General features: G+C 43.8%; 3 protein-coding genes across 7 annotated transcripts in view; 1 reads left to right on the forward strand and 2 right to left on the reverse strand.

Annotated features, from left to right (window-relative positions):
• The window catches only part of tfb1m (transcription factor B1, mitochondrial), a 40,240-nt gene extending 25,900 nt beyond the window's left edge, over positions 1-14,340 (forward strand). For all 5 annotated transcript variants that reach the window (XM_044047057.1, XM_044047056.1, XM_044047058.1 and 2 more), the window contains 2 exons: positions 12,419-12,546; positions 13,966-14,340. In XM_044047057.1, the coding sequence (XP_043902992.1) occupies positions 12,419-12,546; positions 13,966-14,233 (396 nt within the window). In that variant the 3' untranslated portion in view covers positions 14,234-14,340. The remainder of the gene's footprint in view (positions 1-12,418; positions 12,547-13,965) is intronic.
• On the reverse strand, positions 1,101-3,200 carry LOC122782631 (claudin-20). The gene is made up of 2 exons (XM_044047060.1): positions 2,924-3,200; positions 1,101-2,191 (listed from the first exon to the last, which is right to left on the reverse strand). Exon 2 carries the CDS (start codon positions 1,968-1,970, stop codon positions 1,242-1,244), a length of 729 nt encoding a protein of 242 aa, XP_043902995.1. The 5' UTR covers positions 1,971-2,191; positions 2,924-3,200; the 3' UTR covers positions 1,101-1,241.
• The window catches only part of LOC122783155 (partitioning defective 3 homolog), a 58,212-nt gene continuing 58,132 nt past the window's right edge, over positions 14,267-14,346 (reverse strand). Inside the window, exon 5 of the mRNA XM_044047796.1 lies at positions 14,267-14,287. Coding sequence (XP_043903731.1) covers positions 14,267-14,287 — 21 coding nt within the window. The remainder of the gene's footprint in view (positions 14,288-14,346) is intronic.

Consider the following 14,346-nt stretch of genomic DNA (forward strand, 5'->3'; position numbering starts at 1 on the left):
AGACACCCACCACCCACCGAATAATGAAAAAAAACTTCAAAACCACTGATTGACAAGCACATACCCTCAGACAATAAAGATGTCTGAGGACTGAATTCTGTTACCATGGCAGTGTGGAGGAGGCGGATGATGACGGGAGTGAAAAGCACATGCAAAAAAAAGCCAGTGTGTTTACTGTGGACATGGAGACACACAAGAGCGCGTGTGTGTGTGTGTGTTTGGTGAGCGTGACTGAGGGCGTGCAGGAGTGGATTGGGATGGGTAGCTGCTACTTAAAGGCAGAGTATTTATGTCTGGATGGAAATATGAAAGCAGCATATCAGATGGTCCCTGCCGCTGGAGGACTGACTCTTTCTATCAATCTTCTCTCCATCTCTCTCTCATATTTCCACCTGCAGAGAGAGAAGCAGGCATCTCTCTCTCCATCTGCGTTCTCAGTGCCAGTCCCAGCCCAGCAGCCCACACTTATTCCTCCTGACAGTCCTCTTTAAACAGTTACAGCAGGGTAATGTTTCTACAGCTTTTCAGGCACAGGCATTGTGTGGCTATGTCTCAGTCGTCTTACCTGGCATTCCTCTGTATTATTACACAGACAGGCTCCACACAGCATGCTTTAGAGGCAAAAATATCAACATTACTCTAGTAGCTAACAAAAATATGACAATTTATTCTAGTCATTTCCATGTAGCGTTTCTATAAGTACACGAAAAAAACTAATGGCTTGCGATGAGAGAGGCTTACACCTACTGCTCTCAGGCGTTATATTGCCTACTTCATCAAACGAGAGTGTACCAAACGATTGTAAATAGCAGCTAAATGATTGCTTCTTTCTTTCATTTCAAACCTTTGGCGAGGAAAAAAAAAAAAAGAAAAATCAACTCTGAAGCCTTCCTTATTTGCTTAATCCGTTCCCGAGGGAGCTCTTTCTGTGATTTACTGATGGAGGATGTCTGCATTCGGTTAGCAGCTTCCTTCGATTCCGCAGCATCTTATCCCGGCTCCTTACACATTCACACTTTGTTCCAAGCTGCTGCTTAGGGAATACCTCCACGGCTTGTGCTTGCAAAACAGAAGAAAAATGGAGAAGAGCCAGATGGGGGGTGAATTCAAAGTTGTTGCCCTCCTCCCTCATTTTTTTCTCCACCTCCATCTAGCGTAGAGCCCAGTGTGCAGCATAAACCATGATGGTTTCCCCCTCAGGCTCGTCTCCCTGTAGCCGTGGCATACACATCGCTGCTTTATTACACATAGTCCTGCAGGCTGTAGCCAGTCTTATTGTCTAGTGGGGAGAGAGAGCAGTACTGATGCTGGAGATCCTGCTGCTGCTGAAGCAGCTGTTGCTGCTGCTGCTGGAGCAGCAGTTTGTCAGGGGGAGGGAGCAAGACCAGGTCTTGGGGGCCGTGTCGCTTCCCCGAGCAGGACATGCAGAAGATGGACCCTCCGACAAAGAGAAATCCCGCTGAGACAAAAGCAACGTACACGGCACCCCCGGGCTCAAACTTATTGCTCTCGGGCACACTAGAGTCCAGGAAGTTGGTGATGACCTCGTTGGTAAACCAGGAAGCAGGAACGAGACACAGGAACCCCGCAGAGACGAAGCAGCCACCACTGGCAATCGCGGCGTGCCGCTTGGAGCGCCGTCCGCCTCCCCAGCGCGTGCATTTTAGTCCCAGGGATGCGAGGCAGAGGCCCATGGCGGCCAGCACGCAGCACAGCACCATGGTGGTGCGTGCAGTCTGCAGGTACGCAGGCAGTGAAAGCACCGAGTACTTGAGTGTGCAGCTGAACATGCCGGTGCTGTACCATGTGCAGTCCATCCACAGTCCCTGCATCTGGGAGATTGCTGTGATGATGTTGGAGCCCACATCTGCACTGACCTTCCAGTTGGGCAGCACTGTGGCCACCATGGCTCCCATGATGCCCATCAGTGCGAGAACAAATCCAAATATCTGCATCCCCGTGGATGCCATGCTCCTTCTGAGAGTCTACGCTGCTGCTGCTGCTGCTGACGCCGCTGCTGCTGCCGCCTCAGCCCTTGTCCTCGCTTGGCAGCATTCACCCAGCTCCAGCCAGGCTCGTCCACCCCACTGTCCAGCCGCCGCTTCCACCCCTCTTCTCCTCCCTCGGTGGCGTAACAGCTGCCAGTCAAAATCCCCAGCCTCCTCACTTTTTCAGCTGCAGCTGCACTGGACTGGAGGAGAGTGACAGAAATGAGAAATTGATGAGTGGCTCTCCTCCCTGCACTCCCTCCTTTCTCCCCTCACTCACCTCACCCAAGCGCAGACTTTCTCCGAATGGAAACAAAGGAGAATATGAAGCAGGGGAGAGAGGAGGAGAGCTGGCTGTGGCTGACTCTAGGTAAGTTAAAAAAAAAACAACAACAACAACAACAAAAACCACTTGGGCTTGATGTGCATGTGTGCATTTTCTATGTGCTGCCTTATCCTTTCTCCTCACTGGAGCCCCGTAGAGCTGTTATTGGAGAGGGAGAAATGAGTTTGTGGTATTTGCAATGCTCAATGTGGACTTAAAGCTGCAGTGCCCTCACACTCCACTCTTACACTGTATATTCTAGCACTTTGAGTATCTGTGGCGTTTACTGAGTAAACACAGGCTGTCTTTTTGAAAGTAAACACTGGGATGTTAAAGTAAATTGCTTGTTATAATTTAATCAGCCACTGGGATTAAACTTGTGAACGTTTGATGAGAATTATTATTATTATATTTGTCGGACTTTTCCAGTCTGCGCATTGTGCTCTTCTCATCTAACTAAACAGGTTTGTCTAAATAACCTCGAAGCTTAGTCTTAGTGAGGGTTTTTGTTGTTGTTGTTGTTGTTGTCTTTGTTGTTTTATTGTGGTCCAATGAGAGAAAGAGAGGTGAGAGGGTGAGAGAGAAAAGCGATGTTGAAATAATGTCTTACCCCGGCTGGTGCAGAGCTGGCGCTGACGCGTCACGCTGTTCGCAGTGATTCCTGTAAACACACACGGTGACACAGTGAAAGGGAGCAGCGGCACTAACAGCGGCAGCGGGGGGCTGGTGACGGGTCGAGGCGCAGAATTTAGCCCGGACCGCGGATCCATTCAGACCATCCATTTCCTTAGCAACAGTGTAGAAAGAGAGCGAGGACATCCCACTGTAGCAGCTCCACACGGACCACACAGACTCAGTCTGGAGGAGAGGAGCGATCGTAGCTCTCTCTCTCTTCCTCTCTCCCTCTCTCTCTCTCCCTGCGTGTGTGTGTGTGTGTGACTCACAACCACAACTTGAGTTTTTGAAATATCATAACAAACGCTTTAAGACTATCATCACGTGTTCATGTCGTCACAAAGGTTCTGCATAATAATAATAATAATTGATTCATTTAATTTTTACCTCATTAAACCGTTAGACTGCACAACAAGCTCTGCTCTCCATAGACCACACTACAGCAGGTTACTCATCCCACGTACAATATACTGTAATTTTACTAAATTTGCAAAAAGTGCAATATACATATAGAATATTGTTAAATCTTTCTATATTGTACGTCTTGGAAATGCATGTTTATTATTTATTATCTTTACTGTCTTTTCTGCTCTTATCTTAATCGATGAGTTCCTTTGTCCATAAAATGCAGAAAAATATGGAAATGTCAAACCAGTGTTTCCCCAGCCTTAAAGTGATGATGGTCATTTCTTTCATTTTCAGTTTACTTTCATATAAAAAACAACAACATTTTTTATGCAGCTGAAGTTAAATAATTTGTTATGATTTATAAAAAAAATAACAGTAATTAACTGCTGCAGTCCTACCTTAAGACGTTTTTGTGCACAGTTTCTGCTCTGCTGAATGTCCGTGACTTGTTCAAATTTTTTACAAGGAATCTGTTTCATAAACAACAATCTAAGGTACAGTCTGAGAAGGTTGTACCTATTTCACATTTGCCACAATACTGTGTGTGGTGATATTGTTTTCCCTTTTCTATATTTGCATGCATTCATTTTTAATTATCTAATCAAACCGCCCACAATCATTTCATTCAGCTCACAATAATATCATAAAAATAAATGGTGTCGTGTTGAGTGCAGTCCTTTGTCAGTGTGCGTCTATGAGAGCACATAGATCCAGAGAGCCAACCCTTAAATAATCATTGGAACTTTTCTTTTTCTCAATTATTTCTCCAGAATGTCACAAATATATTACTCCTGTAAAGGTGTCCTCTTCAAAATGTCCATAAGATTCATAATTTATGGCATATTTGTTGCTGACATAGTTTGACTAATTGAAAATGAATGAATGAGACAACAAAACACCATAGTGCTTCCCTGAAATACACAGCTCAGACATAATTCAATATTGGAGTTGGTTACAGATAAGGAATTGCCAAGATGCCAAGTAGGATAATGTTTCCAAACATAGTCATCTAATTAAGAGAGAAGGGAAAAAGAGCTGCTATCTTTGTGACCAGACAGTGTTTGACAAAGATGTGTTTACACATGTGCCGGTGCACGCGAGTAAACATATCTCACTATGCCAAAATTGACCCTCCCTGAGGCATCGTCTTCATCAGCCGTCAGTCAGCAGGAGGCTAAACCTCACAGCTGCTACCCTATCTTTACCCCTGTTTCCTCTTCTCTCTCTGAAGGACGTAACAAACCAAGGGAGGGAGTGGCTTGGATGGCCTTGATTCATGAATGACAAAGAGGACAAAACGTGACTATTAGAGCTGATAACCTTGGAAGCGCGGATGTGTGTTACTATTATATTTGCTGCATGTGCAAATCAGCAAAAAAACACCCAGCTGTGGGAAATGACTTTGCCTCCCCTCCCACTTACAGTCTAATAACCAGGCATTGACCACAGTGATGTGTAGCCATTACGTGCAGATTGGTTGGTTGCAATTGATTTGTTTAGCTATTGATCTGTTTGTTTAATATGGTCCAGTGTTCTCCATTGTTCCACTCCTCGACTACTCCTAAGAGACCCTCTTTCTTAAAATGAGATCTGGCCACCACGCAGCGATGGTGTGCACCAAATTACCTCAAGTGTGATGTTGGTGTCGACCTTCAACACTACATTCTTTTCCAAAGCTCCTTGTGGGAAACGGCACTCGCTGCACGGAGAGGCATTTCTTTCACGATTTTCTGTCAACACACGACACAGTATGGCATGTGTGACCTATCTCCTTGTAACCAATGAGATCCTAAGTGCAGATGCCGGCGCTGTTCTTTTGGGAGTGGGATAAATAAATAAAGAGATTATAGGAGGAAAAAAAGATGAAAGGAGCAGGGGAAGAAAAAAGGATGAAAGGCGAGAAGAGCAAAATGCAGTTAACATACGGTTGGCGAGTGTAGACGTGTGAAGCTGTCATGTGTGAAGATATTGCACACTGTTATAAGCGAGGTTTCTCCTTTATTTTATCACCTAGCAGCATAGCTCTCAGGCTTTTGTGCAGCATTACTCTGTGGCAACGCCGGACCAACCAGGCTTTTGTAATTCAATTAGCATGTTCCTCTTTTATGTCCTCCCTTTTGTAATTGTTTTTGTGCCCATCATCTTGCAGAGGTGGTCCAGTTTCAACTTGTGCCTTGTGATTTACAGTACAGCAGTACAATTCAGCTCTCCATGGTGCGGTTGGGTGCCAGTGTGTTGTCTTGCTCCATCCTTGGAGCTGGACCATGTGTATCGTACCCCAGTGGAATAAGTGCGTAATGTACTGTTCTGCAATATCGATTCATAGGGCATGGGATCGATTTTTTTCCCATGAACCCCAGTAGTCTCGTGCGCGATGAAGCAGTGGCGCGTTTGCGCCAGGTTGACGTTCACAAGCGTGCATACACACAATGGCCGATACGGGTAAAACTCTGCTCAGCAAGCTGTCCCAACTTAAGTCTGACGTCTGGAACGATTTCGGATTCAAAACAACACAAGACAAAGAGCTGGATGAAACCAAAGTGGTTTGCAAGATCTCGCCAAGCGGAGGTCAGTTATTGTACAAATACTACAAACCTCAGAAACCACTTGACAAGGTATCACACTACGCTAACGTTAGCTTCCGTTAACAAGCCGTCCGGGGCAAAACAAAAGCCATTTTCATTATTTAAGTGCAGATTGAATCGAATCCAATCGAATCAGGATTAAACGATTCAGAACCTTGCGAATGGAATCGATTTAGGCAGCCCTGTACTGTTCCGTGGAAAAAAAGGGCTTTACATAATGCTGTTGGTGTAGGCAAAACTCTTGTGAAATGTCTCTTCAACTCACTCCATTAAGACTGACTCCCAAGTGGAATGTCATTTGTGCGTTTCAAAAATAACCCATCGAAACAATTTTTCCCACGTTGCCCTTGTTTGCTGTTCCACAGTTCCAGTTGATGTCAACATTTTTTTGACCTTTTTTCATAATTCTTCAGTGATGAAAGCATCTCCCCGTGGAGCTGATCCTGTCAAAGACCAAGAGCTTCAGCCTTGAATGTTCTGTATGTGCTGTCGGCGAGTTCCTCTGCAAGGATGCCAGAGCATTTTCCTCCCCAAACCCCTTTGGCATCATCAGCCCAGTATATTCACTGGCATTGACTGCTTCCTTCTCTTCTCTGAGTGGCTTTCCTCCTCCGCTGATGTCTCCTCAACATATTGTCATAATTAATGCAACTCCCCTTGGAGGCAGGATCTCTGCATATTAGCTTTTTGTTCATGCTTTCCCTGGCTGCATGTAGGTTTCTTCCACCCGCCTGCACTTTCTCAGAACCTGCCATTATGTAAGTGTCGAGTGTTGGTGGTGCAGGTAGTGCGGTGGCTGATGCCCCAGGGCCCCTGCCATCTCATCTTGGTTACGCTCAAAGGGACATGACAAATTACCGCTCACATGCCTTTGTGCTAGAACTCTTGGAGGAAGAGACATTGGAGGTGGAAGTGGGGGAGCATGGAGAACCACGGGGCAACGCTTGGGTAATAGAGTTCCCCCGCTGAGCTTGAGGAAGGTCAAACGTATGAAATATGATAATGCACAATTTGTATCACTATTTAAATGGTTCTGAGTTGCAGACAAAAGTAGATGTGTAACTTTTAGATGGAGATGTGCTGTATTTTGCCCGTTTGAAGAGTTCAGCAACGTAAGCCCTGGTATTTTTCAGTTGACAATGACGTTTTTTTTTGTAACCTGTATGTATGTAACACTTGCAATTTGGGGTATTTGACAGAAATTGGGGATCAAACCTCTGACCGTCCATTAAGAAGAAGGTTCACTCTACACATTAGACTTTTTTTCGTATACTATACTCCTATATGGGTGCAGAAGCAGGCGTCTTCATTTTCAAGTGTCTGATTCAATTAAATGGATTGAGAGATGAAGAAGAATTATTACGAGCTGGAGGATAGCTCTTTACATAACAATCTCATTTTAGGGGAAATTAGTGATAATGATTCACTTGCTTTGCCCCCTCCTAAATGCAGTTGCCTCCTCAAGCCTACATGATATGATTACCATCAGAGCATCCTCGTTCTCTGTCTGCTTTCTGTGTTTGATCCCTATTGCCACCCTTGTAAAGTGAAGGGGGTGGCGGTGGTGGTGAAGTCTCCGCCAGAGGGGGGAAAAGATATAAAGCCTGTCAACTAGAGTCAATAAGTCAGTCTGCTACCCCACTTCAGGATTTCTCCCAGAGGTGGCAGAGTATTTTAGGTGGTCTGAGGAGGACAGTAGATTGGGTGAAGCCATGTTCATAGCACCTCAGTGGACGACCCAGGTGACAGCGTGTGATTTAAGATGGAGTTCCCTTGCATGTTGAGGTTATCAGGGGGAGGATTAATGGCAGCGAGTGGGATATATTACAGTGGCGCTACCCAGTGAAGCCATGTTGCAAGGCCATATATAAATCATAACAGCAAAGTGACTTGGACAAGCTGACGGCTGAGATGCTGTCGCCTGTATAGTCCCAATATCGACTTTTCCCCCTCGCTCCTCTCCTAAATCATGAAGTGTGGAATATAAATGGCCTAATTATTCCAACAGAGAGCGAAATTAAAGGCATTCCTTTTTATCGCTTCTGCCTAGCAGATGGTTTTCTGATCTCGTGTCACCAAAGCAGTTTTGCAAATCCAAAATACAAGATCTTGGACGTAGTCCTTCTCCGTTAATGTGACAGGTAGGAGGAAATGAGTCTCATAATATAAACCTCGGTTCCAAATCAAATGATGCAGCCCGTAAAAGAATCATCATTCAAGTGGACTGTGTTAAAGGTCCAGTGTGTAAAATTGTATGCCTGTCTGAAGTGTTGTTTTTTTATTACCTCAGAATGAGACTTTTATATTTATATCAGGAGCAAGGTCAGCTTTATAGAGGCCGTCATTTTGGACCACAATGGACTAACACTTTTGATGCTAGTTGAAGCTACAAAGCTTCTGCAACACACTTGGATGAGAAGGGCAAGGTGAGGGATATTCAGGGATATAACGTGCAACTTCACCAATACATGTTGCTAAATTGTACATACTGTACATTTAAACATGATGATGATACACAATATTTTAATGTAGGGACGGGACGATACCACTTTTTTTGTGTCCGATACCGATATCACAAACTCTTGTGCTGAGTCATTTCAAAGACATAATTCTCCAACTGTGTCACAAATACTGTTTTCCCAGTAACAGCCCAAACATGACTCAGCTAAAATGCTTTTAACAGATTTTTCTTTACATTTTCACAGTCTTTGCATAGTGAAGCATGTAATATCGGACCAATGCCAATATTGACGGATTCCTATTAAAGGTGCAGCTTCAAGTGTTAACCCACCTCTAATGTTCAGTCTAATCAGACCAGTTGTCCAACGTATCAAGACCTCACGATACCCTTGATACTTTTAAGTATCTGGAGTTACTGATCACCACTTTTTAGTTTTTAGGGGTATCTTAGTTGCTGTTATTGGAAATAGATTAAACTAATGTTAAGGATCAGATGGAAAGAATTCCTACACACAGTTATAATACACCAGTCCCATTAGGCCACCAATGCTGAGTGTTCAAGTAACATTGGAGAAATCCTTCCACCCTTGGCTCAATACCACATTTTTGTGTCCAATACAATACCAATATCACAACCTTGATTACCGATTGATACCAATATCAGGCTGATCTAGTCTTTTACCACCTTGTAAAAATAAGACATCTTAACACACTTAAAAACATAATGGTCTAAGCATTTACAGCCCTCACTCATATTATCCTTGTCACATGACATCTCTTTATTGAAATGTGCCTTTGTTAAGTGAAGCAGTTTCTCGTCATTTAAAGGTTTCTGGTCAAATGATTTTGGTTAGCATGAGCTCATCCTCAGAACCTCTATCTAACGCTGAACCCCGGAGTTTCGACCTTTTCCTTGCTCTATTCTTGCACATTCTTGCAAAGGGCTGTTGAGACAGCCTCCTTTCCACCCCTGCCATTCCATTAAACTCCACTGCGGCAAGAAACTCAGCAGCAGCTGTGCAGCTGTGGACGACGCAGGGATCCATAGATCTGATAACAGATAGTGCTGCGGTTTTTTACAAGCGCTCCGGAGCGCTACCTGAGTTGTGTCTCATAAAAAGACGAATGCAAACAGCTCATTAGAGAGCCTTCATGCACCCATGGACCGCTTGAGTTTTCCTCCCCTAATTATCAACGCTAGCCCCTGGCCCAGAAAAAGCAAACGGCAGCTGTGAATGAAAATGAGTCACAGTCCAGAAATACAAGCTCCCAGGATGCAAGGCGAGCTCTGCAGGGTGTGTAATCTCCACAGGGGGGCTGTTGAACTGAATTACCTGTACTTTTATTTCACCTCTGATTGTGTTTGTGCGAGTAAGCGGGAGCCGCGTCTGTGCTTGTTTTGCATGTTTGTCTTGTCTTTGAATGATCCCGTAACACTGTGTGTCGTCTCCATTCGCGCAGCTACATCCTTCCTTCTTTCCTTGCCTCCTCTCCACATACCTTTACACACTGCAGCTGATGTCTTCTTTCTTTCCCACATACTTTTCCCCATTCAAATGTGAGCTATTTAGATGTTTGTTATTCTTTCCTTTAACCGTGTGAGTCTTTGAGCATGTTGAAAAGCTCGTAATGGCAAAAAGCACTTAAGGGCAATATTATTATTAAAACTAACAGCACTGATGGCTCTGTCCGGGCTGTCAGAGAGAGTACAGTCCCCTTCAGTGGCCCTTCACTGGGAACATAAGGTTTAGACTGATTGTGCTGCAGCCCCTTAAGCTATAACTCACAGCATTATTGTGTAATACCCTTTAAAGATGATCTTGATGTATTTGTGCTGCATTAGCGCAGGCTCTTTAGATTCAGAGATGGATTTAATGTGTTCTGGATCATTTGATCCTGCTGGTTTTCAGGAGATAAAAATAGCCGGTTGTCCTGTACATGAAGCAGTGCAAAGGATAGAGCATGTTTCGGCTTGACAGTATATGGACTCGAAAGTTAAAGAGGTGGTGATCTGAAGGCAAGAGAGCTTGGCTGCGCTGATAGTCTGGCACGACTACTTCAGCAGTGTCATGTCAGCTTAGTTGCTGACCGTGCTGACGCACAAAGGATCGCGAGGCAGCGGCAAGCGAGGAACTGGAGCCAAGGTTCTCATCACCCACCACCTCTAACACACGTCTGCTGCTATAGCTCAGTCATTCCTGCAGGGGCGAAGGAATGTAGACAGAGTATCTTTACTTATTTGGTCAAAAATAGAGATCTCCTTTGAACAGGAAGAAGTAACCATGTATCGAGTGGATTGTAACACTGTAAAGATATCGTATGTTGTGACTGAAGGTGTCTAGAAAGGCCAGTTGCATGTTGCCTCTGTGTGTTTTCTCTGGATACTCAAGCTTCCACCCACAGTCCAAAGATATGCAGGTTGTATTTAGTTTAACTGGAGACTGTAGGTGTGAATAGGTCATTCTAGGCTATGTGTTGTGCATCATATGTGACTCAGGGCTCAAACTGTGAGGGAAAATTCTAATCTTCAGGCAACTTTGAGTTCAATTACCTCACCTCTGCTGGTTTTCAATATTAACAGCCACAACTTTGGAGAAGACGCAAACTATAGGCACCTTTCAAGGTTCCCTTCCTAGATATCAAGGCGCCAGGCATCTGGATACACTATCCTCATTGTTCAGATATCAACAAAATCTTTCAACTTAACTCGTCACTGACTCCAGAGGTTCCATCATTGGTCATCTCACTTGATAATCAAAAATCTCCATAACACAAACTATACTTTATTTTTAAGTAATGTTTATTCCTATGTGAAGTTCATATCCTTGTATGTATTGTGGGTTTTTTTTTTACAAATCATTCAGCCCTACCTATGACCCTCTAGGACACAAACTGAAGGAGGTCAAGTGAAGAAAAGTGTGTTTACTGTAATCTGTAATTATGTCAAAACTAATCCTTGTCTTCTTAAAAAGCTAAAACCAATGAATGAAAGGGGAATTCTAATTACAGTTGAGTTGATTTAGTTATTTATTTATCAGATTACTGGCGGATTTAAACGTAGAAAATTGTTACTTTGGTATGTATAAGTAACTGACGTATCCATGACAAAAGTCAACATATATATATATATATACATATATATATATATATATATATATATATATATATATATATATATATATATATATATATATATATATATATATATGTATACATATATATGTGTATATATATGTGTGTGTATATATATGTATATATATATATAGCTATATATATATATATCTATACAGTATATATATATACACATATATGTATCTGTATATATATATACAGATACATATATATATGCGCTTGTGTTGCCACCATTGTTCTACTTCATCTCCGAACGCTAAGCAAGGACGAGTTCTGCAAAGGTGAAAAAAAAAAAAAAAGATTTAATCAGAGAAAACTGTGTCCTCTGCGTCTCCTGCAGAGCAGGGACACAAGCGCTGCCTTTTTGTCCCCTTCACTGGATCCATACATGGAGAATACAGGTTTCTGCTCCATTGGTTTCACCCACGGTGGAAATGGTAGAGCCAGAGTGAGGAGTGAGGAGTGAGTCAGGCTCGTAGGCATTAAGTAACTGTGGTGATGATGATGCAGTGACTGGAAAGACAGACAGGGAAAGACAGAGGCTCACTTTCTATAGTCCATCGCACAGGTGTTACTGTGGCAACTGGAAGCAGCTCTCCAGCCAGCCGTGCTGCGTCATCTTATTTTCTGCCTTTCCTCTCCCTCCTTCATCCCAGCGTGTTTGTCCCTCCGCCTCTTCACGCCCTCTCTCTGCTTTTGTGTCCCTCTTGCCATTTGACAGGCAACCTTTCTCTCCAACACCTTTCACACCACACACACATACACCTGTGCATTCCCATGAGCACGTCTCACAGTCTTGTGGTTAACCCCTGCTGTTTTGTGTGTGTGTGTGTGTTTGTACGCAGGTGGACGTGGGAGTTGTCCACTTCACTCCTCTGGTTCAGCCCCAGATCGAGCAGCCCTTCAAGATGGTGGAGAAAGTGGTGAAAAACGTCTTCCAGTTTCGCAGGAAGCACTGCTACAGAGGAGTGGAGTAAGTACGATCACATTGTTTTTGAATTGAACTTGAAAAGACTCCAATGAATTATTCAAAGTTGTGTTATTGTTAACGCTGCAACAGTAAATGCTGTGGTTCTACACTGAGATAAATAATCACCAGATTAAATGATAATGAGAATAATCCTCAGTACAAATCTTTAGTTAGTATTTATGTGATTTTCTTTTAAAGCTGTAGTGTGTGTGTGTGTGTGTGTGTAACCTTTCAATATATGAATAATAATGAATAAAAACCAGACTTAGCTCCACACCAACCTTCTCTCTCGCTGTGTTTCTCAGTATAGCAAGTGTTTGTTTTTTTTCCCCGTGTCTGTGGAGACACAGAGCGATGCATGTTACATCACGACTGAAAAACAACAGCTACTGTAAGACCTTTAGGTTAAGGCGTTAACCTTGCTTCTCTGATGAAACATGAGCGAAATAGTGAGATAGAACGTTGAAAGAGAACCGTTTGAATATGAACCACTCGTAAATCTCCGCAGGCTTATCTGAAGCACGGGATAAGTCTAAGAACTTTATTTGAAGTTTGACTTAAGAATAATATATATTTCAAATGAAATTAGAGCTGCAGTGTTGGTCGGAATATCACAGTTGGAGATACAGTATATACCCAAAACATTCAGCATCTATTTAGCCTTTTCTCTCGCTGTCTTTCTTTTTCACTTCTGTCTCATCCTCATCCATCACTATCTCCTCTCCATTTTGTATTCTCTGTTTTCTGACAGCATCTTCATCTCATCATTAATTAGAATGGGTTTTTTTGATTTCCTTTTTCTCCCCTCTCACATACCACATATAAAAAGAAAGAAAAGACACATCTTTTGAGGACTTGGCACTCACAGAAGCTGTGGCACTACCACGAGCGACGAAAAACCCGAACGCCCACATGTGCGCCGTGCTGCCCATCGCCCCCGTCTGCCTGTTAGGAGAGAGTGCATGTAGGCCCAGATAACAAAGAGGAACACTGGCTGCGTGAAAGAGAGCAGCAATTATGAGTCATTGAAGGTGGCACAGGAAGACGAGGCAGCATATTTTATGTAATGCAGTGCGTCGGCGCCGGCAGCAGCAGCACCAAATTGGAGAGGAGGCACCGGCAGGCGCAGCGCCGAGAGAAGCATCTGTACAGCAAAGTGTGAGGAAGTGCTTGCTGTGGAGCATCCTGTGTTTAAAAATGACATGAAATGCACCGGAGAGCTTGAAAATTGGGGAATTTATGTTAGACACAGAGACAAAACTAACATAACTTCTCTAAAATCCCTTGATGTTGCGTAGCAGCGGTGACAAATTAACAATTCATGAGCAGCTCTAATCCTTTGTGTGATTTCAATTAACTGCACAGATTTGAAATAATAGCAGAGAGGTCATTTTTTTTTTTTTTTCTCTGTTCTGCCTGCAGGATGTTGTTCCCGGAGGCGTGCCGCGTCGACCTGACGCAGGAGATGCTGCAGAGGGCGGACGTGGACCCCACTCTGCGCCCGACAGAACTCACCATACCCCACTTCAGGGCCTTAGTGGACGCCTACGCTCATCTGTGCGCCACTGATCCCAGTCTCTTCCACTACGACTTCAGAGACGAGCTCAGAGCGAAGCACGTGAGCCGGAAAACCGACTCACCAGCGGACACATTTATGGACACGTCGGCCACCTCACTGCAACCCTGCTGAAAGGAACCAAGAAAAGCCAACTAATAGCTTGTGTTAGCTCGGGGAGACAACAGTCTGCTCTCAGCTTTGACATTTCCACCTGGCATCAGCATGCATTTTTAAAATGTTTTTCC

The sequence above is a fragment of the Solea senegalensis genome, linkage group LG16 (genome assembly GCF_019176455.1).
Source record: "Solea senegalensis isolate Sse05_10M linkage group LG16, IFAPA_SoseM_1, whole genome shotgun sequence".
In the NCBI taxonomy this organism is placed as follows: Eukaryota; Metazoa; Chordata; class Actinopteri; order Pleuronectiformes; family Soleidae; genus Solea; species Solea senegalensis.